This window comes from Polypterus senegalus, chromosome 2 (assembly GCF_016835505.1).
Source record: "Polypterus senegalus isolate Bchr_013 chromosome 2, ASM1683550v1, whole genome shotgun sequence".
In the NCBI taxonomy this organism is placed as follows: Eukaryota; Metazoa; Chordata; class Cladistia; order Polypteriformes; family Polypteridae; genus Polypterus; species Polypterus senegalus.
This window is the reverse complement of record NC_053155.1, coordinates 209,110,020-209,131,720: the sequence shown is the minus strand read 5'-3', so window position 1 is coordinate 209,131,720 and position 21,701 is coordinate 209,110,020. Positions and strand designations below refer to the sequence as shown.

Below are 21,701 nucleotides of genomic sequence, written 5' to 3'. Positions count from 1 at the left end.
CGTACAAATTGAAATACAAAATAATTATATGGGATTTTTCATTACCTAAGACTGTTAAAGAGTCAAAAGATGGATCAAAAACTTTTGCATTTGTTATCACACACAAGTCGCATTGGGGTAATACGTTATTTTTATGAATGTCCATTATCTCAAAAACTAGAACAAATTCAGCAAAAGTAATGGGATTTTTGAATTCAGCACCCTCAAAATACCCTAATTCCATTCAAAAAACCTTGGCACCTGAAAAAAAAAAATTTTTTTGCAGACCTGTATAATGAAGGGAATCAGGAAAGTTGATGTCAGCTGTTACTTTATTATTCTTAACACTAATTGAACAGATTAGCTATGTTGGACTGAATAGTCTGTTGTCAAAATATTTTTCTAGCATTAGAGGGGGCTAGGAAGTATGGGTGTCTTCTGCCAGCTTAATTGTATGCTTTGTGTATGATGTAGTCAACAGTAAATATGATCAGTAATAAATATGTCACTGTTATTTTTTAATTGTCCCTGCAGACATATACTGTACATTGTTTTGTATATTTACATATTTATACAAACATCTACATGTACATAAAGTGCACATTATGTAATGTCAAAGATGATTTTATGCATGATTTTAAGATATAATATAAGTTCCTTTTCGAATGTAAACCTCTGCACTTGTACAAATATTGTAAACATCAAGGTCATGTACTGTACAAATTTTCCTTTATATGTTTTCCTTTATCTTGAATGCTTCAGAATTTTCTGCCTATAGAATGAAGAGACAATGAGTTCTCCGCTCGGTTTTGCAGACTGGCGGCACCCAGTGTCAAAGCAATGGTACTGTTCCTGTGTGGTTACTCATTATTTTCCTGACGCGGCTTTATAAATACACTGAAACTAACCGCATATTGTTTATTAGTGTAACGCATCTGATTGTAATTAACTTGTAACAATATAATGGTCCAGGGAACAGCCATAGTATTCCAAATACCATAACTACTTTAGCGTTGTTACTCTTACTGCACCTTCTTCTTCTTTCAGCTCCTCCCGTTAGGAGTTGCCACAGCGGATCATCTTTTTCCATATTCCTCTCACTGCACCACTCGGAGTATTTATATCACTGTATCTGAGTGTGAATCACAGTAGCAGCTGATCGGAAAGAGAATTATCGGTATACAGCTTCAAGGATGCGCTGTCTCAGCCACTGCAAAACATTTTAAAGCCTTTCCTGTACAGACCTCGCGGTTCAGAAACAGTTTCATCCCAAGAACTTTAAATGCACTCAATCAATTGCACCTTGTAGAACTGTTTGTACTTATAAGTACAATCACCCCACTGTAAACTTGCACTACAGTTATAATATTGCACAACCTGAGCCACTTTATAAAGCGCGTATTTACATATGATGACGATATCATTTTTAAGGTGAAATGCAGCAAAATATGTTTATTAAATTATACAAATAAAACTTTAACTTCATTTAAATAATCTATATTCTTCACTAGGAGTGTCGTTAAGGATAGAATGATTAAACATGTACTACGAAGATATTTCAGTGTTCCTTAAATGTTTTGAAGAATCGGCGCTAAGCTTACAGATGGCTTAACTTCTATTACAGAGCTGATTGTGTGGCGATCGGTTACTTGGGGAAAGAAAAGCACTGACTGCAGTGATGGCTACGCCAATATATATTGAATATAACACAGAAAGAGAAAATAACAACACAGCTAAAAACGCAGCGACAAATTTCGGCAAAAGTTAAATGCTTGTGTCATGAGCACGAGGCGGCTATGCAGTGTCTGCAACGGACGAAGCCATCCACCGTGCATAAGCTACTTTACTGACATTGTCGGGCGAAGGAGCCACCGATTCTTCCTCTGCCCAGTGCCACCACAAGCCTAGAGCCGCCCTTGAGTACTGCTGCAATAAATTATTTCATCAAAGTGAAACACATGTTTAATAACGTGCTTTAACTCCTATCATCATGAAAATTATATCACGTATACATCTCAGTATTTTAGTTATTTAGAGAGCTGTAATATCACGAATGTAATGGATTCTGTGTCCAGTTGGAGGAAGAGAGCCGGTTTAAGAAGCAAGTAGTGATTCACACACATAGGCACATAGAAGATCAAATACAAAACAAAGCATTTAACGTGCTACTTTAATTACGATGTGATTTGAGAAACTGGTTAATTAAACGATTTTAAGATGAAGTTTATGATGTTCTACTTTAATGACAAAATAAACTACGTGATTAAAGTGGAAATGTCGAGATTGAAGTTGACATTTTGTGCTTTTTCCCCACTGTGTGCCTTTTTTCTCTGTACCCTAATAAGCTTTCATATGACACTCAGACAGTGGGCTACAACTCGGCTTTTCACGGCGACTTTGATATGTGACTTTTTTATTTCCGGCACTGTGCGATTTTGTGAACGTGAGCTTTCAAGTTTCTCCAACACGCTATGTCACTCGATCAACTTCCTTTTGTTGATTATACCACGGTTTATTTGAACAAATAGTATGTTTTTCCTTTGCCTCCACATGGTATTCGCTGAAATTCTTATATTTCCCCCCGTGCTTTTCCCATTCTCTTTTCACAGAAGGCTGAGTTTAAGGGCGATTTATATTCATTTGCATATTCAAAGAGGCATAATTCTGGGAGGAGTTGGGGCGTTATATAAAGCGCGTGTCTCTTCCTTATGTAGAGGAAGAACGTGGAAGTTGGAGTACGCACAGATTCCTGCATCTGGATTTTTCTGTACGTAAGCACATTTCGGCTTTTGTGCTTACGCCATGTTATAGTGCGAGTTCTACGCACGCCGTTATACATGAGGCCCCTGGACACAGCAACAGACAACAAATTTGCCCATGTTCCTGTTTTTAATTTTAGGACAGAAATTCTTGTGTTGTTGTCCTGTGCCTTAAAAGTTTGTACAAAAGTTAATTTAGCACTAAAAGCCAAGCTAAATAATTTTTTTTTTTTATCTAATACGTGCATGTGTTTTATTTCTGTTGTTTCTTTTGAGATTTGCGTGTTTTTAAAGATTTGGCAGATTTTTGTGAAAGAAGAGATCTGTTTTTTTCAGTCACCATGTAGCGCATGCACTAAATACGTATATGGTATGCTGGGTAAAGCTTTAATCACAATTTAAATCAAAAGGTGCAGGGTTGGGATGTATTATGCAGAAACAAATACTGCAGAATATTTTCAGTGATAATTTTTGGTTTTATAAAAAAATGTAGCATAAGATTAATGGACCTGTTTATTCCATTTCATGGTTTTGGCCAGATGAAGTCTATACAAATTTTTAATTTTATGTTACATTCTAATTTAATATGTACATTATTCATATAGTAAGCATCGAAAATAAGAATATTGTAGGTTAAAAAAATCAAACCAATGCAGGTAATTAAATATTTTACAAATCTCTCATAACCCTTCATTTTAAGTGATATTAGTTTTCAAAATAATTCATATTTGGACAGTACTCAATAGGGCATGTTTACAATAAATATTTCAGAGCATATTGTAATAAGAATGAGTCTCCAGACATCATAAAGGTTTGGGGCAGCCACTCATATATTATTTCCCAGCTGCAAAAAGTTTTTAGATATTTGAACAGAGATGTTCACAAGACTGAATCCAAAACAGAACTGATCATTCAGAGCTAAGATGGCAGTTTTAAGGGCTTGGGAAGGAAATGATGCCATCTAGTCCGGAACCGGAAGTGACATCATCAGAGGTGCCGGAGCTGGGGATGACATCATCAGAGACGTCGGAATCTGGTGAGACTTCCTGGGAATGGTCTGCAAGAAACTGAGAGAGACAGTCAGCACACCCTGCGACTCCCTGGTCTGGTGTAGTATTATAGTTCCCCAGGCCCTTTAGCTGTCTCCTAAAGGCACGTGTGTGACAATATAAATATTTAAGCAGTACTGTACCTGTTAATATGTACAGTATATATGTAAACTGAAAGTATTGAATACATAACGTCAAACTGTAATTTGACAGCAATTCACTTGGCCTGATCATTGTCAGTTTTGTTTAAATTTTAATTTTCAGATTTAACAGTTTGTTTATGTGTCTTCTACCTATTCATAATGAAAGAAGGAAGACACTGTTTTAAGTTTAACATTTCTCAGATAAGCACACAGTTTATTGTATACTTTTACATGCTCCTTATGGCATCTGGTGATATCACCACCACTACATAGCATGATATTTCAGTCCATACTTTTCATGTATAGCCCTTGCTTATGGAATCAGCTGCCCACATGCACCCAAACAGCTGACTCCATCTGTATGTTTCAGAAGTATTTAAAGTCTTTCATGTTTTGTGAATACCTAATTGTTAATGGTTCTGATTCCATGTTCTTTTTGTAGTTAAGGTAAGATGAATTAGTCTTGTGTCAAGAACTTTTTTTGACACTTCTAACACTTGTTTCAACAAGTTTTGACTCATTTAGGTTGGCCTCTTTTGTTTTTCCAATTTGATCACAGGCAGATGAAGTGCCTTTATAATGGTCACACCTACACCTTCTTGGTTTGAGGTCCAAAGTCCTAACCACAATAACACACTGCTTGTCTAAAGTATTCAAATAAGACAACATTTAAAACTGTTTTAGGACATTTTTACATTTTTCAACACAGGGGCATTTTTATACTAGCACCAAGATTTGTTGTTGTTGCAGTCAAATGGTGAACACAATATCTTACAGCTTAACTTTTTTGTTTAGTGTATACTTGAATTGTTAGTTTCCCATTGAGATAAATATAATTCTTTCTCATCAGAATATTAAGTAAAATGTGTCTCTGATGAGATATACCAAAAATATTTTGCTTGCAGAAATGAAATACATTTTAAAGCATATTGTGGATTTTTTATTAAAATAAAATAAACCATGTAATATTTATTTTTTTATTAAAATGGTTTTAGAATCTTGAATTCTAGTCCAGTCAACGCAAACCCTAGTCTCTATTTATTTGTTTATTTTACTTCTCAGGCAAAAATAAAGGTGACTGTATTTCAATCTTAGCAGATCTCCAAATAACCATGTTTGTTGAATTGGTCAGTTTGTGGTGATAAACATAGTTTTGGTACTAATCATTGTTTTATTGATCTGTCGTTTTTTTTTAGGCCTTGTAGGATAGCATGCACTTCCTCAATACAATAAATTGGAAGACACAACAAATCATGTAGAAAGGCAAACGGGTTTATTTATTCAGATTAGAATTAACGTTATTTTCATTAACAGTTATCTAGTCTCAGCATTGGGTTAGGTTGACTCCAAAAGGATTAACAAAAGCAAAATCTAATACTAGACATTCACATTGTTTAAATGTGTGCATGAGCAATGCAGTAAGGTAAGCCTGATCAAGAGATAATATGTTGTTCTTGTTATTATAGTGACCTGAAATCAGAGTGTTTTACTCAGAAAGCATTTGTATTCTAAAAAAACATTGCTGCTTGAACTTTTTTCCTTTATTTTGTTTCTTTAAATATTACATGCACTTTTTAATACTCTATAAATCAATGCTAGCCCATAAATTTCTGAATGCATTTGGAAATATCAGCAATTTTTATGTATTGTCTATAGTAAGTAATAGAAGCAATTGAACGTACATGATCCTGAAGCTCCTGCTCTCCTTTTAGCATTCAGTGTCATTTCCACCTGTCTCTGCATTGCCTGTCACTAATTGTTATTATTTGGATACATTTATTGGCACAAACTCCACAGAAAAAGGGGAATTGAAAAGAAAATAGTAAAAGAAAGGTAAAGATTATAGCTATTGTGAAAATATTTGAATTTCCTCTCAATATAACATAGAAGAGTTCTTTTCTAATGCAAAATGAGTGGAGTTGAACAGTAAATTATAAGATTGTCTCATTAATTTGTGAAACTGGTTTGAATAAAATCCTGAAGCCACAGTGGTAAACAGAGAATGAACTTAAGAACCACGGCTGCAGAGTAAGTGATTTTGTTATATATTTACAGTATATATTAACTGAGATTATACAGCATTTATTGTGTTTATTCAACATTTCTTTAACTCGTCTGTCCTATATTTTGTGTATTGGTACCCATATTTAAAATATTCAATTTTTTACATTTTTCCTATCTTCTTACTTTCCATTTGATGGCTGTAATGTTTTATTACACCATCATTTCTGTTCAAAAGCTCAAACAACATATTGTAGATGCTGCCTTACTCTAATTTAAGTATAGATGGTTTTTCTCCATTTTTCTATATTTTTTGCCCCTTCTCTTCCAGTGTTTCAGAAAGATTCCTTAGCAATTGTTACATACACATTTTTGAAAATTAAAATACATATGTGAAAATTTATTTTAACTTTTGCTTGCATCGTTGGTGAAACATAGCATCTTACCATCCACCCAATGGTTTACATTTCATTTTAACTTAATAAATACTAGTTCTGTGATACTTCTCATATTGACAAAAGAAGAGTCCCATAGAAATTATATGTGTGTATGCATACTATATATATATATATATATATATATATATATATATATATATATATATATATTTATATATATATATATATAAATATGAGAGAGAGTAATATGTATATATAGTGACAGATAGGGGGCACTGTCGTCCCCTTGAATCCTCAGACTAGACACCAGACACCAGGTAAAAGTCCAATTATTATTTATTTGGATAATACAGTAGTGCACAAGCACCCTCCACTCCACAATACTCATATATCACAATCAATAATCAATACAATAGACTATGTAAGTATGTAATTTCCCCTGTCGCTGTGACTAAGACGTACTTCCAGGTTATAGGGCACGTAAGAGTCCCTGGGCCTCCCAGCAGCATCCTCTGTTGGCCCCCAAGGTATCCAGCAAGGCTGTAAAGGATACAATGTCCATGATTCCCTGCTGGCATTTGGGGGACCTCTGTGCTGCAGGGAGGGCTCCATCTGTTGGCCTGGGGGTATTGGCCGGGATGACTGGCAGGCCATCGTCCATAATAAATATATATATATATATATATATATATATATATATATATATATATATATATATAAAATGTAATCCCTCTGTGTTCCAGAACCCCCCGCGACAGACGAAAATCCGCAAAGTAGAAACCATATGTTTGTGTAGTTATTTTTATATATTTTAAGCCCTTATAAACTCTCCCACACTGTTAACATTATTAGAGCCCTCTAGACATGAAATAACACCCTTTAGTCAAAAGTTTAAACTGTCCTCCATGACAAGACAGAGATGACAGTTCTTTCTCACAATTAAAAGAATGCAAATAGATCTTCTTGTCTTCAGGAGCAGAGAATTTCAGAGGGAGAGAGAGAGAGAGCGCTCTCAAAGAAAAGCAAACAATCAAAAAATCAATACGTGTGCTTTTAAGTTTGCCGGCATTTTTTAGAGGAGCATCAGTATCTTCTAAGAAAACAGCCTCTGTGCAAACAGCACCTCTGCTCACATCTCCTCCGTCAGGTGCAGAGAACGTCAGAGAGAGAGAGCGAGATTAAAGCAACAATCAACAAATCAATACGTGTGCTTTTGTGCTTTTAAATATGCCGAGCACCGCAATAAAGCGGCATTTTTTTAGAGGAGCTTCAGTATCTTTTAAGCAAACAGCCTCTGTGCAAACAGCCCCTCCGTCAGGCACAGAGAATGTCAGAGAGGGTGAGAGAGAGGCAGAGACAAGCAAAGAATCAAGCTCCGCGCGGGATGCATATCTTATAGCATTGAGGAGTTTTAGTTAATATGTAATACATGCTCTGATTGGGTAGCTTCTAAGCCATTCGCCAATAGCGTCCCTTGTATGAAATCAACAGGGCAAACAAACTGAGGAAGCGTGTAGCATAAATTAAAAGACCCATTGTCTGCAGAAATCTGCGAACCAGCAAAAAATCTGTGATATATATTTAGATGTGCTTACGTTTAAAATCCGCGATAGAGTGAAACCGTGAAGGTCGAAGCGCGATATTGCGAGGGATTACTGTGTGTGTATATATATATATATATATATATATATATATATATATATATATATATATATATATATATATACACTAGTAAAATACCAGCTTCAGCTGTGAAGTACTGCATTAAAATTTTATTAAGAAGAAAATTTAACCTTTTAAACTGAGGGAAAATATGCCAATAATTATTTGTTAAGGATCTCTTTGTATACCATGTTGTCAGTTCGGCCCTCCGGTTGTAACATGACCAAGCTGTGCGCTGAGCTTACTCTTGAGCATGCAACTAACAGTTGGCCATGTGAACAGTAATCTTGTCTCAAATCTCACAGCTTGGATTGCTGCTGTCATAATCGGTTTGAGTTTTATGGTTTGTTTCAATTACGACAGTATTTGCAGGATTTGTTGTAGTGACATTCGGCATCTGTCAAGCGTTGAAAGCACACAACCGGTTTCAGCGATAAAATCACATCCAGCTTTTGAGAGTTCATAAACATCAAAGTGTCCACTACTGAAATCGTCACCTGTGAATCTAAGATGTTTAAGAGGCATTTGCGGTTGTCGAAAGGTGTAAAATATTTGGCCATTTCGGTACACTTGAAAGCGACAACCGAACAATTCAGCGACAGCCATCAACTCGCATGCAGAACCATAGGTGAAGGGCTTAAGCATTTCACTCTTATAGTGCTCCTGTATAGTATAATTATCTCCTGTACCGTCATCAGTCCACACCTTGAACCTGTCCCAGTCATTCAATACATAAGACACAATGTTCCTCCGGATATCAAGAGTGAGCCTGATATGGCCGTGCAATATGTAACAAAGAGAATGGAAAAGGTAGGTGGTATCTCCGGGCATGGAAACCACTTGGTAAGTGATAGTTCTTTGATCGATAGTGATCATCTCGATAGACATGGTAATGGGGGTTGGAATGATAAAGGAAATGGGTACCTGAGCAATGTAAAGTAAGTCTAAAATACCTACACAATAACTATAATCGTAATAAATGAACAATAAAACAGCGGAGAAGCCGTGGATTAAACAAAAAGGCTGTAGTTATCAGTAGGGAGACGTGAATCCCGTGGCGAAGCAAGGAAGGGAATGTAGAGACTGGAGCGATGGACGGCCTTATATAGGCAGGCAGCCAACAATGTGGGAGGCGTTGGGATGGGGGACCCAATGCCGCCTCACACGGTGACCGAGCTGCAGGCTATGGACATATATATGTACGTAAGTAGGATTCAGTTAGCGTTGGGAACCCATGTACCAAATTTCTTAAAGATGGGCCCATAAGTAACAAAGACTGTTGAAAAGTTCAATATGGCGGCCGACAGTGGCATCATACCACCAAAATAAGTACGTACATTGGTTTCGGTTGGTGCAGGGAAGCCGCCTACCAAATTTCGAGAAGATGGGGCCATAAATAAGAAAGCAAGATCACGGACGTTGTTGACCGTCATGACCATTACGCGTAAAATTTCAAAATGAAACCTGCTTAACTTTTGTAAGTAAGCTGTAATGAATGAGCCTGCCAAATTTCAACCTTTTACCTATACGGGAAGTTGGAGAATTAGTGATGTTGGAAAATTCAATATGGCGGCTGATAGTGTCGTCATACCACCGAAATAAGTATGTACATTGGTTTCGTTTAGCTCAGGGAAGCCACCTACCAAATTTCGTGAAGATGGGGCCATACATAAGAAAGCAAGATCACGGACGTTGTTGACCGTCATGACCATTACGCGTAGAATTTCAAAATGAAACCTGCTTAATTGTTGTAAGTACGCTGTAAGGAATGGGCCTGCCAAATTTCAGCCTTCTACCTACACAGGAAGTTGAAGAATTAGTGACGTTGGAAAGTTCAATATGGCGGCTGACAGTGGTGTCAGACCAACGAAATAAGTACGGACATCAGTTTCCGTTAAAAGTTCAATATGGTGGCCGATAGTGGCATCATACCACCGAAATAAGTACCAAATTTCAGCCTTCTACCTACACAGGAAGTTGGAGAATTAGTGACGTTGGGAAGATCAATATGGCGGCTGACAGTGGCGTCATATCACCGAAATAAGTATGTACATTGGTTTCTGTTAGCGCAGGGAAGCCGCCTACCAAATTTCGTGAAGATGGAGCCATGAATAAGAAAGTTAAATATGGCAGACGTTGTTGATCGTTATGACCGTTACACGTAGAATTTCGAAATGAAACCTGCTTAACTTTTGTAAGTAAGCTGTAAGGAATGGGCCTGCCAAATTTCAGCCTTCTACCTACACGGGAAGTTGGAGAATTAGTGACGTTTGGAAAATTCAATATGGCAGCCGACAGTGGCGTCATACCACCGAAATAAGTACGTACATCGGTTTTGGTTAGCGCAGGGAATCTGCCTCCCAAATTTCGTGAAGATGGGGCCATAAATAAGAAAGTTCAACATGGCGGACGTTGTTGACCGTTATCGACCGTTATGACCGTTACGTGTAGAATTTCGAAATGAAACCTGCTTAACTTTTGTAAGTAAGCTGTAAGGAATAAGCCTGCCAAATTTCAGCTTTCTACCTACATGGGAAGTTGGAGAATTAGTGATGAGTGAGTGAGTGAGTCAGTGAGTGAGTCAGTCAGACAGTCAGTGAGGGCTTTGCCTTTTATTAGTATAGATATATGTGTGTATATGTATATATGTAGATATGTATGTATATGTATATACATGTTTATATATGTGTGTGTATGTATATATATATATGTATTTGTGTGTATGTATGTATGTATATGTATGTGTGTATATGTAGATATTTATATATTGTGAGCTGGAGGGCTGATCGCACCCCAAATAGAGACAGACGCCCCTGGGAAAACCACAAACCCTGAAACACTGACTACCCTCACATTGCTCCTTATCCTTGCACTATAACGTATAATACAAGCCTCGCGCGGTACTGCGCCGACTTATAAGCCTTGCGCAGCGCCTGTAAGTTTTGGAATTAATTGTTTGCTTTTATCTCTCTCTGCTCCTAGCGGAACTGTCATCTCTGACTTGTCATGGAGCACGTTTAAGCTCATGTGTTTGCAGTGTTTGAATAAAAATCCTTCTTGTTTCTACGACCTCCTGTGTCTCTGTGCAAATCTGTGACCCAAGCGTGACAATATATATGTATAAATATGTATATATCTATATGTGTGTGTATATATATGTATATATGTATGGATATGTATATATATATGTCTATATGTGTGTGTATATATATATATATATATTGTGAACGATAGGGGGCGCCCTCGCTCCCTTGAACCCCTGTCCACGACTCCAGACACCAGGTAAAAGTCCTCAAGTTGACTTTATTTTTCTCCCACAGTGCACAAAGCACACTCTTCTCCACAATACTCATATAATTACAATACTACACAATAATAAACAATAAATCAATCCTCCAGCTCCCAGACGCGTTGCCACCCTTCCACCCAGCTCAGCTCGTTGTCTGGGAGTTCCCATAGTCCTTTTATACTCCCTGACCCGGAAGTGTTTCTGCCCAATAGTCCACAAGTCCTTTTCGCTTCCGGGTCAGGGTAAATAGTCCCTTTCTTCAACCCAGAAGTCCGTCGCTCTTCCTGTGACGAACCTCCAGGTCGCAGGGCACGAAGAAGCCCTCGGTCCTCCCTGCAGCTCCCTCCTGTGGCCCCCACGGCATCCAGCAGGGCTTTGCATAAAAACTCCAATGTCCATGATGCCCTGCTGGTCTTCTGGGGACGTCCTCGCTGCAAGGAGGGCTCCACCTGGCGGCTTGGGGGTATTGGCCGGGATAAATGGCCGGCCATCCATTACAGTATTCCCCAGTGACGAATTATTATTCGGAGCGGCCTGCCCCGAGAGGGAAGTCTTCCTCAAGAGGGCGTCCTGGTTGAGCCTTGATTAAAACGAACATCTTGGTCCCTGGAGAACCTAGGGGGAATATTATTCCAAATTGACATCTTGTCTCCCTCTCTCCAAGGACAGTTCCGCCAAATATGGCCCACCCTTCGGCACCCGTAACACTGCCTCTGTCCTCCTGGTATTCTTCCCCTACGGGACTGAAAACAATAAGGAACTGTTAGGTCCGCCCCTTTTGCTGGGAGAGAAACCCCTGCCGCCTCTACTGGTGCTTTTTCTCTTTTTGCTTCTTTCCCTTTCTTGTCAGGAGACCCCCGTTTTATTTTCGGGATCTCCTGCTTAATCTGGGGCTTGTCCACAGTCTGAGTCTCTCTATTAAGTAAAGAGACCCTTTACTGTTGCACCCCTTTACTTTTACAAATTACCGTAGCGGCATCTTCAGGGCTGCCTCGCTCCGGGAGTCAGCACCGTCTAGCTGTCCCAGATCGATTAGCCCTTCCGCCGACCACTCGGTTAACGCATACCGACCTCTCTTGTAGGGTGCGCCGTGTATTGGCACCCGCTACTTATTAAACGCGGGCCCGGATCACACCGCGTCCCTCTATTATATACGATACGGGTCTCGCTTACCTGTATCGCCGCATCATTCATTACGGGAGGCTCCCACCAAATCGCCGCACGTAGGCCCTCACCTTCTCCAACGGCTCTCTGGCTGCCGCTCCCAAATCCCCGACGATCTATTCAATGGTCGTCAGGACCTGCAAGACACTCGCTACGGGCTCGATTAGTTTTTCGAGCTCCCGCAAGTTTATATAATTATTCATTTCGACTGGCAGAACACTCACTTCCTCGTTCGTGTTACCTGCCGACCGGGAGCCAATGAGCACGCCGCCTTAGCACACGTGCTCTGACGGGTCTCGCGGAGGCTTCTGGGATTTGGAGTTCTCAGAGGGTCGAGTTGCCTTCTTCGGCGAACTGCGGTCTGCCTTTAATATTTTTTCGACATCCCGATCAGCTACCTTCCAACCCTCCTTACCTTCTTGTGTGTTGAGCGATGCCTCGCTCGCCACCCCCTTCCCCTTCGGAAAGACCAAGTCCGTTCCTTCGGGCTTGAAGGTGCAAACAGCAGGACGCGGAGCTCCTCCTTCCCAGAATGCACCGGGTTTGCTACCGTGTCCCTTGTCGGCTGCCATCATGCGGAAGTCGATTTCTAGGTGCTCTGGCTTCGACAAGAGAAGGCCGTCGTTTTCGGGGCAGTCTCCTTTTCCCTCGGAGCCTCCAGGTGGTCATCTCCAAGGTACATGCGGGACAAGGTGAGAAACAATAAAAGGATTTTTAAAGTCGTTCCCGCACGTACCTTAGAGGGATCGTTGCTTCCTGGAGGTTTCTCCGGACTTGTAAGGCCTCTCCTTAACTCCTCCCAAGCGTCGGCCATTGCACCTACGGCAATCCCGCTGGCGTTCTCGCTTTGCTTGCCCTTCTTTTTTCCCCATTTTGGACTCGGCGTTTTCGGGTTCTGGCGATGCTGTGGTGATTCCTGATTCCGTAGTCTTCTCGGGGTTCGTTTCCCACAGAAAGTTTTGATTCAGGTCCTCTGCAAACGACGCTAGAGTATCCTGCCGACTACGCCACTGTGAACGATAGGGGGCGCCTCACTCCCTTGAACCCCTGTCCACGACTCCAGACACCAGGTAAAAGTCCTCAAGTTGACTTTATTTTTCTCCCACAGTGCACAAAGCACACTCTTCTCCACAATACTCATATTATTACAATACTACACAATAATAAACAATAAATCAATCCTCCAGCTCCCAGACGCGTTGCCACCCTTCCACCCAGCTCAGCTCGTTGTCTGGGAGTTCCCATAGTCCTTTTATACTCCCTGACCCGGAAGTGTTTCTGCCCAATAGTCCACAAGTCCTTTTCGCTTCCGGGTCAGGGTAAATAGTCCCTTTCTTCAACCCGGAAGTCTGTCGCTCTTCCTGTGACGAACCTCCGGGTCGCAGGGAACGAAGAAGCCCTCGGTCCTCCCTGCAGCTCCCTCCTGTGGCCCCCACGGCATCCAGCAGGGCTTTGCATAAAAACTCCAATGTCCATGATGCCCTGCTGGTCTTCTGGGGACCTCCTCGCTGCAAGGAGGGCTTCACCTGGCAGCTTGGGGGATTGGCGGGATAAATGGCGCCATCCATTACATATATATATATATATATATATATATATATATATATATATATATATATATATATATATATATATATATATATATATATATATATATATATATATATATGACAGCAACACTCCTCACTCACAACAGTGACAAAACAATTACATTTACAATCATGTTACGTTATTTTCAAAATGTTTCCTTTTCTTTTTCATTACTTCTTTAACACACTACTTCTCCGCTGCTGAAGCGGGTGTTTTGCTAGTATATATATATATATATAAGGAAGGACCGGGAGAGGGTTTATACCTCCCCTGGTCCACGAGAGGGCAGCCGCCCTGGTCTGCATGGGACCACGGGAACCAAGCATGGAAGCTCAACTCTATTGGGGTCCATGGCCACCACAAGGGGACGCCCAGGGGATTGAGGAGCCCTGGATGTCAGCACTTCCACCACACCCGGAAGTTCTGCCGGAAGTGCTTCCTGGTGTGGCGGAAGTGCCGCAGGAAGTTCATCAGAGGGCACCTAGAGGACATCCGGGTAGATATAAAAGAGGCAGCCTTCCTCCAGTCGAGAGCCGGAGTTGGGAGGAAGAAGACAAAGCTCGGGAGAGAGGAGCAGAGGCGGTGAAGGAAGGACCATTGAGAGCCCGGACTTAAGATGGGTGTTTGGTGCAGGGGGCACTGTGTTGTGTGTGAGACAATTCTGTAAATAAAGCGTATGTAGCTTGGAACTGCCAGTGTCTTTCTGGTGGTGTCCGGGCTGGTTTACCACAGTGGCATCCCAGATGGAACTTCCGGCCTGTTAATTGGCTGGGAGCCCTTTTAAAAATAATTGTGGTAAACCAGCCTGGACATCCCTTTCCTGGTCCTAAGCATATATGTGTATATATATATGTGTGTGTGTGTGTGTGTGTATACAAGGAATCTCAAAAGAATATCACAATGCACTTAGGTACAATCTTGTAATTTTTCAAATTGTCGGCCACACGCATTCACAACTGTAAACCTACTTTTGCCTGCCCCTCTATGTGCGTTTGTGTGTGTGTGTATATAAACTATGTGAGAGGGACACCGCCCTTTCTAATTATTACCCAATTGCATGTAAGGAAAGTATAATGTACATAGACATTATTATCTGATAATATTACTATACCTTAGACAAATATGCAATAAAATTAAGTGATTTGTTCCTTGTGCTTCTCTTGAAGTGTAACTTAACATTCAGTTGCTATATTTCACTTTTCTTTTTCATTTTTGTCTCTTTCAGCCGAAATCAACTGTCAGCACTGCCAGTGTGCTTGTGTGGTCTTCCACTGAAAGTTCTAATAGCAAGTAACAATAAACTATGTACCTTGCCAGAAGAACTTGGCCAGTTAAAGGACTTAATGGAATTGGTATGTACATTTTTGGAGGACTCTACTTTTTGAGGGTTTCTACTTGTGTTCCAATTGTATGCTAAAATAACTCAAGACTAAAGCTGTTTTTCTTTTAGTTTTATAGTTACAATAGGTGTATGAGTTGTTCCTTAGTATATGCTATATATATATACTGTATATAATGACTTCCAGGGCACATACAGCCACCCTATCTCCGACACAGAGAGGCAGGACACGACTTTGCACACAGGACACAGTTTATTTGTTCAGAACACAATCCAGCACAAGCCCTTTTGCAAACAGTCCTTCCGCCTCCACTCCTCCTCCAGAGCTTCGTCTGCTTCCTTTAGACTCAGGTCATCGAGTGGTGGTGACTGGCTCCTTTTATAGGGCAACCAGAAGGATTTCAGAACCCAACAAGCTTCTTCCAGCAGCACTTCCGGGTGTGGCGTTAGTGCTACCAAATAGAGCCCTATAAAACTCCATGTGCTCTCCCCCAGTCCTCCCATAATCATGGTGTTCCAGCTGCCCACCAAAATAAATGTACAGTGGTATCTCGGCATACATCCTTAATCTGTTCCAGATCCTTTGACTTATACAAAACAGGATGTATACCAAACAAATTTTTCCCATAAGAAATAATGGGAAAATGATTAATCCCATTAAAAAAAATCCTATTGTTATTGGCATATTATACATTGATGGGGTTGTATAAAATAATTTAAACGCTGCTTAATACTAAAATACATAAATGCAAAGGCAATTAGATGAAATAAATGAAAATTTAATCTCACCTTACATTTTAATAACGTCTTTGTTTTTCACAATTGTAGATAACATCATTCTGTATGTACAGTATAAATATATTTGCATAGGTCTGATCGTGATCTGATATTTGGATGTTCACCTATCAGGTAACACTTATGCTTGGTCAGCCAGTCAGCAGATATCTGCCACATCCTCTCAGTTGCGAGAAGCAGATCATAGACATGTTACATTGTACCTATCGAATAATACAAACAATAAATGACACGTTTCGCCCTGTTTGGGGATCATCAGGCGTACACACTTTTGCTTCCCCTAGCAAGGATCGAACTTTGGACATCACGCCTGAGGCAAAGCCTCAATCTACGCCCTGTCATGTAATTGATTCAGCCACCCCTCCCTTGATTCCTACCTTGAAGTGGTATAGGTCTTGCATGCCTCGAGATCCAGTGAGCTATGAATAGGTTAAGTGTAAAATCTTAAAGGTGCAATCATGCCTGCAAGGTTGGAAGGTGGAGAACAAACAAAAGGGTATCAACCGCCTGCTCTTGGGCAGCAACCTAGCATTAGTTAGGAAGACAGAATACTAAAAGTGTCAACAGTGGCAAGTGGATGAAGTAATTGGCACAAACTATCCTAGTAAATAAGGAATTACTGGGATCACAAGCAACCAGGGGGCTCCTGATGTATCCTAAAAGTCCCTAAGAAAAAGATAAATTAAGGTAGTACATTACCAAAAAAACCAACTTGGTAAAGGCAGGTCACAGAGCAAGGTAATGACAGTCTGGCCTGGTATGGGGGTGGTCATGGAGCATCAGGCGAACATTTACTGTCATCCTGTTATTTGTAAAAAAAAGAGAGACTAGAGGGAGAAGAATGCGTGACAAATGGGGAGTACCTAGGAGGTACAGTCATGAAAAAGTTTGTGAACCCCTCTCAGCCTGCATAGTAATTTACTCTACTTTCAACAAAATAGATAACAGTGGTATGTCTTTCAGTTTCCTAGGAACATTTGAGTACTGGGGTGTTTTCTGAACAAAGATTTTTAGTGAAGTAGTATTTAGTTTAAAATTAAATCAAATATGAAAAACTGGTTGTGCAAAAATTTGGGTACCCATTTAATTTTGCTGATTTGAATGCAAGTAACTGCTCAATACTGATTACTTGCAACACCAAATTGGTTGGATTAGCTCGTTAAGCCTTGAACTTCATAGACAGGTATGTCCAATCCTGAGAAAAGGTATTTAAGGTGGTCAATTGCAAGTTGTGCTTTCCTTTGACTCTCCTCTGAAGAGTGACAGTATGGGATCCTCAAAGCAACTCTCAAAAGATCTGAAAACAAATATTGTTCAGTATCATGGTTTAGGGGAAGGCTACAAAAAGCTATCTCAGAGGTTTAAACTGTCAGTTTCAACTGTAAGGAATGTATTCAGGAAATGGAAGGCCACAGGCACAGTTGCTGTTAAACTCATATCTGGCAGGCCAAGAACAATACAGGAGTGGCATATGTGCAGGATTGTGAGAATGGTTACAGACAACTCACAGATCACCTCCAAAGACCTGCAAGAACATCTTGCTGCAGATGGTGTATCTGTACATCGTTCAACAATTCAGAGCAATTTGCACAAAGAACATCTGTACAGCAGGGTGATGAGAAAGAAGCCCTTTCTACAGTCACGCCTCAAACAGTCACTTGTTGTATGCAAATGCTCATTTAGACAAGACAGATTAATTTTGGAACATAGTGCTTTGGACTGATGAGACAAAAATTGAGTTATTTGGTCATTACAAAAAGCGCTTTACATGGCAGAAGAACATCGCATTCCAAGAAAAACACCTCCTACCTACTGTCAAATTTGGTGGAGGATTCATCATGCTGTGGGGCTGTGTGGCCACTTCAAGGACTGGAGCCATTGTTAAAATCAAGGGTCGGATGAGTTCAACCCAATATCAACAAATTCTTCAGGATAATGTTCAAGCATCAGTCACAAAGTTGAAGTTACGCAGGGGTCTGTTACAGTCAGTTTAATGAAGGTTTCCTATGGAATGTATATGTATGCAGAGTATGAGACAAAGTCTCACAATACAATATAAGCTGTACATATGGCTCTGTAGTTTATGAATTTGAATTTGTACGTGTTTCTGTGTACAATGTGCATTTCAATATCGAGCATATGTGTCATTATGAAGGAAGGAAGGAATGAAGTCACAAATGGTGCCTTATTAAAGCTAACAAAGATTACACAAAGTTGGTCTGTATGCAAGTCTTCAAAAAAAGTGTTTGTCAGAAATTTTGTTTTAAATTATATAAAAGTAGATCATCATTTCTCTCCTATATGGTTTGAACAGTTGAGGGCTGAGATGTCACATACACCAAAATTATATTACTTTTTTGTGAGGCACATTATTATAAAGTATGCAGGTATTTGTTGTATGCACAGCTTGTCTTGGCTAATTAAGACTGCAGTTACTTCCTATATCTTGCAAGTTGCCTCTTGGTGTCTAGTTTACTTAGTGGTAACTGTTTAATAACCAACTTTAGATGTGTGTCTCAGGATTATATTATACTTCCTTAGAAGAGTATATATCTCTTGCCTTAAAATAGTTGTCACCCTGAAATGCAGACACAGCTTTGCAAATATTAGGACCTAATATCACCCATCATCTTCTCTGATACCCTATGTGTTTTTTTTTTGCACAATGTGTGCAAAAATTAAGTTCAAGAAGAGAAACAAAATGTTTATTAAGCAAACTTTCACAATGTGTAAAGGTTTGTTGTAAGGCAGGCTTATACTGACTAAATGGCCACAAAATGTCTGCTCAAAAGCTGCAAATATTCTCTGAGTTCACTGTATCTTACTATATGTCTAAACTTATTTATCCAGTCCATTATCACAGGATATCAGAACCTATAATGGCAACACGGTGAGTCAGGCCTGGCTTGTTTCTTCTAGTGTTCTAAATTGTCATTTGTATCAAAATGCTATTCCAAATTCCTTTGCCGTCTTCCATGATGGGTACATTAAATCAGGAAGTTTATTAAATTATTCATCCAACAACTGTGAGCCATCACATTTATGTGCAAGGACTAGGAACAGATCTGCTATTTCAGACTTGAGGTATGATCTTTCTTTACTTATCCTGGATGTAGTGATCACCAATCTCTGTTCTTACACCTTTACAGTAAATTTATTTGTATAAAATTAGCACAATTTCTGTGAGAATTCAATTCCATACTACATAGTGTAAATGTAACACTGAAAAAGCTAATACTTTAGCAGTGTGGAAAATGTTATGGTTTAGTACAGTAATAGTGACCTGACATACATTGTAAATGTAATTACTTGTAGTATTTGAAGTTACTTTTTGTAGTGTTAAATTAATACTTTAAGCAGTTCATTATTGTACTGCTTAGTGCTGAAATAGCATTACTTTGTAGTAGCTCATGATTACTAGCAGTATTAATCGAAGAAGGTGATTTGCAAGATAGTGTTCTTGGAAGTCATTGCATTGACATTTAGTATGCCTCCTATATTCCAATACAACTGATAGGATTGCAAAGGATAAGTAAGCAATGGATTTTTACAGAGTCATTGTTACAGTGTAATATTAAGAGTATATCACTATCTTAATTTACAATCATTTTTTAATGATTTTTTATGTTAATGGAAGAGATCATTTTAAATATGTACCTTAAAAATAAGCTTTTTTATCAATCGGAATAAAATGGACTAACTCTTAGGGGTCATTTATACTTCATGCTCAGAACGCGTACGCGCCCGCATCATGGCTGCCACGCGTTCCCAGCGTTCATTTCACGCGTCCTCTGAGCAGGTCCTCAGAAATTAACGCGCGCAGCGCGCGAGTTGCAGTACCAGCAAAAAGTCGGGGGGCGCAGTGTGCTAAAAGTCGGACGTCAGAGTCTCTGTTTACTATCTATACATTATGTAGCCGATGTGAAGTTGCAAAAAAAAAAAAATAGACAGCACAAAAGATGGTATGTGAGACTTTTAAAATGTATCATGTCATTTATATATGTCTTTTTTATTTTTTAATTTTTGCAACTTAACAACATCAACATAATGTATAGCGTTATATTTGAGCCACTGAGAAAAAAATAAAGGACACGGTGAAAACGTGTATTTTGTGATTAAAGTGGAAATTTCGGCTTTAACCTTGTAGTTTCGGAGCTTCTTGGACCTGACAGCAGGTAAAGTAAAACAATAAAAATAGATGGCACAAAAGATGGTATGTGAGACTTTTAAAATGTATCGTGTCATTACGATCAGGAATATGTAACGCTTGAATATAAAAGCACCACGAATGCATCTGTATGTCGGCATTTTGCTTCAGCAGCGGAAAGCAGCAATAGATCGCCAAACAGAACAAATTAAATGTATGATATTCCAACTCTCTGCACATTTAGAATCTTTAGATTTATACTTGATATCACTTTCATGATGAAATGCATTAAAATGTGTATGTTACATTTTACATATAATTTCATTTAAATAATGAATACTGTTAATAAATACACACCTGGGGGAATAATTACACACATGGGGGTGTCACGGTGGTGGAGCGATAGAACTGCTGTCTCGCAGGGAGTTATGTTGCTGGTATTTCCTGCTTGTATTCCACACTGTGCTCCGGTTTCCTTCCAAAGATATGCAGATTTGGGGATTTGGTGCCGCTAAAATGACGCTAGTGTATGTGTGTGCTTGTATTCACCTTGAGATGAGCTGAGGCCTCGTCAAGGGACTGTTTCTCACTCGTGCCCAATGCTTCCTGGAATGGACACATACATCACTGGATTTATGGATTTAATCAATAAACATCCTTTTCAGAGATATTGCGGTAAGGTGTTATCGGAATTTAATAGGTGTTTTAGGCAATTCACAACACAGAGAAGCCGAACATGTTCTCACCGCGATAATATTTCGCACTGCCACCTGGTGGATTCCTCCAGATTTACGTAAAGTACGTGCGCAAGTATAAACACTACGCGTAGCAGGAGCGTCCGCTGCAGCATGCGTCGCGTCGCTTCGCGTGAAGTATAACTTTGGCCTTAAGCAGGATTAAAACATTAGATATGGAGAAAGCAGCCAGAATTAGTCTTGGACAGAGTACGTTTTCAGGGTTGTTTCAAAATAATAAAAATAATATAAAATGTCTACAAGCAACCCACGTTTCTTGAAACTCAAGTGTACTAATATTCGTTTGTTTACGACTCAAGCAACAATTCATTTTGTATTCTATTTTTGGAATTGAGATGAAAGGTTGTTTTTCTTTCTCTCTTTAGGATATTAGTTGTAATGAGATCACTGCACTGCCCCAACAGATAGGACAGTTAAGATCACTGCGGGAGCTGAATATCCGAAGAAATTATATTAAGGTGTTACCAGAAGGTAAAGTGAAACGGTTTACTTTTCACTTGTATCAAATGTATGTTGTATCATTTGTTCAGCAGAGAAGATAATTGGCTTTGACTTTCCCAGACTCCAAGATCAATGTAACTAAAAGTCCAGAAAGAGTGCATCAAGATTATGTCTGATAGTGCCCATTCTG

The 21,701-nt window shown here is 39.5% G+C and overlaps 1 protein-coding gene across 7 annotated transcripts in view; it reads left to right on the top strand.

Moving 5' to 3' along the window:
- Positions 1-21,701, top strand: part of lrch1 (leucine-rich repeats and calponin homology (CH) domain containing 1) — a 254,974-nt gene that overhangs the window by 121,059 nt on the left and 112,214 nt on the right. For all 7 annotated transcript variants that reach the window (XM_039745251.1, XM_039745248.1, XM_039745249.1 and 4 more), the window contains exons 3-4: positions 15,260-15,386; positions 21,436-21,541. In XM_039745251.1, coding sequence (XP_039601185.1) covers positions 15,260-15,386; positions 21,436-21,541 — 233 coding nt within the window. The remainder of the gene's footprint in view (positions 1-15,259; positions 15,387-21,435; positions 21,542-21,701) is intronic.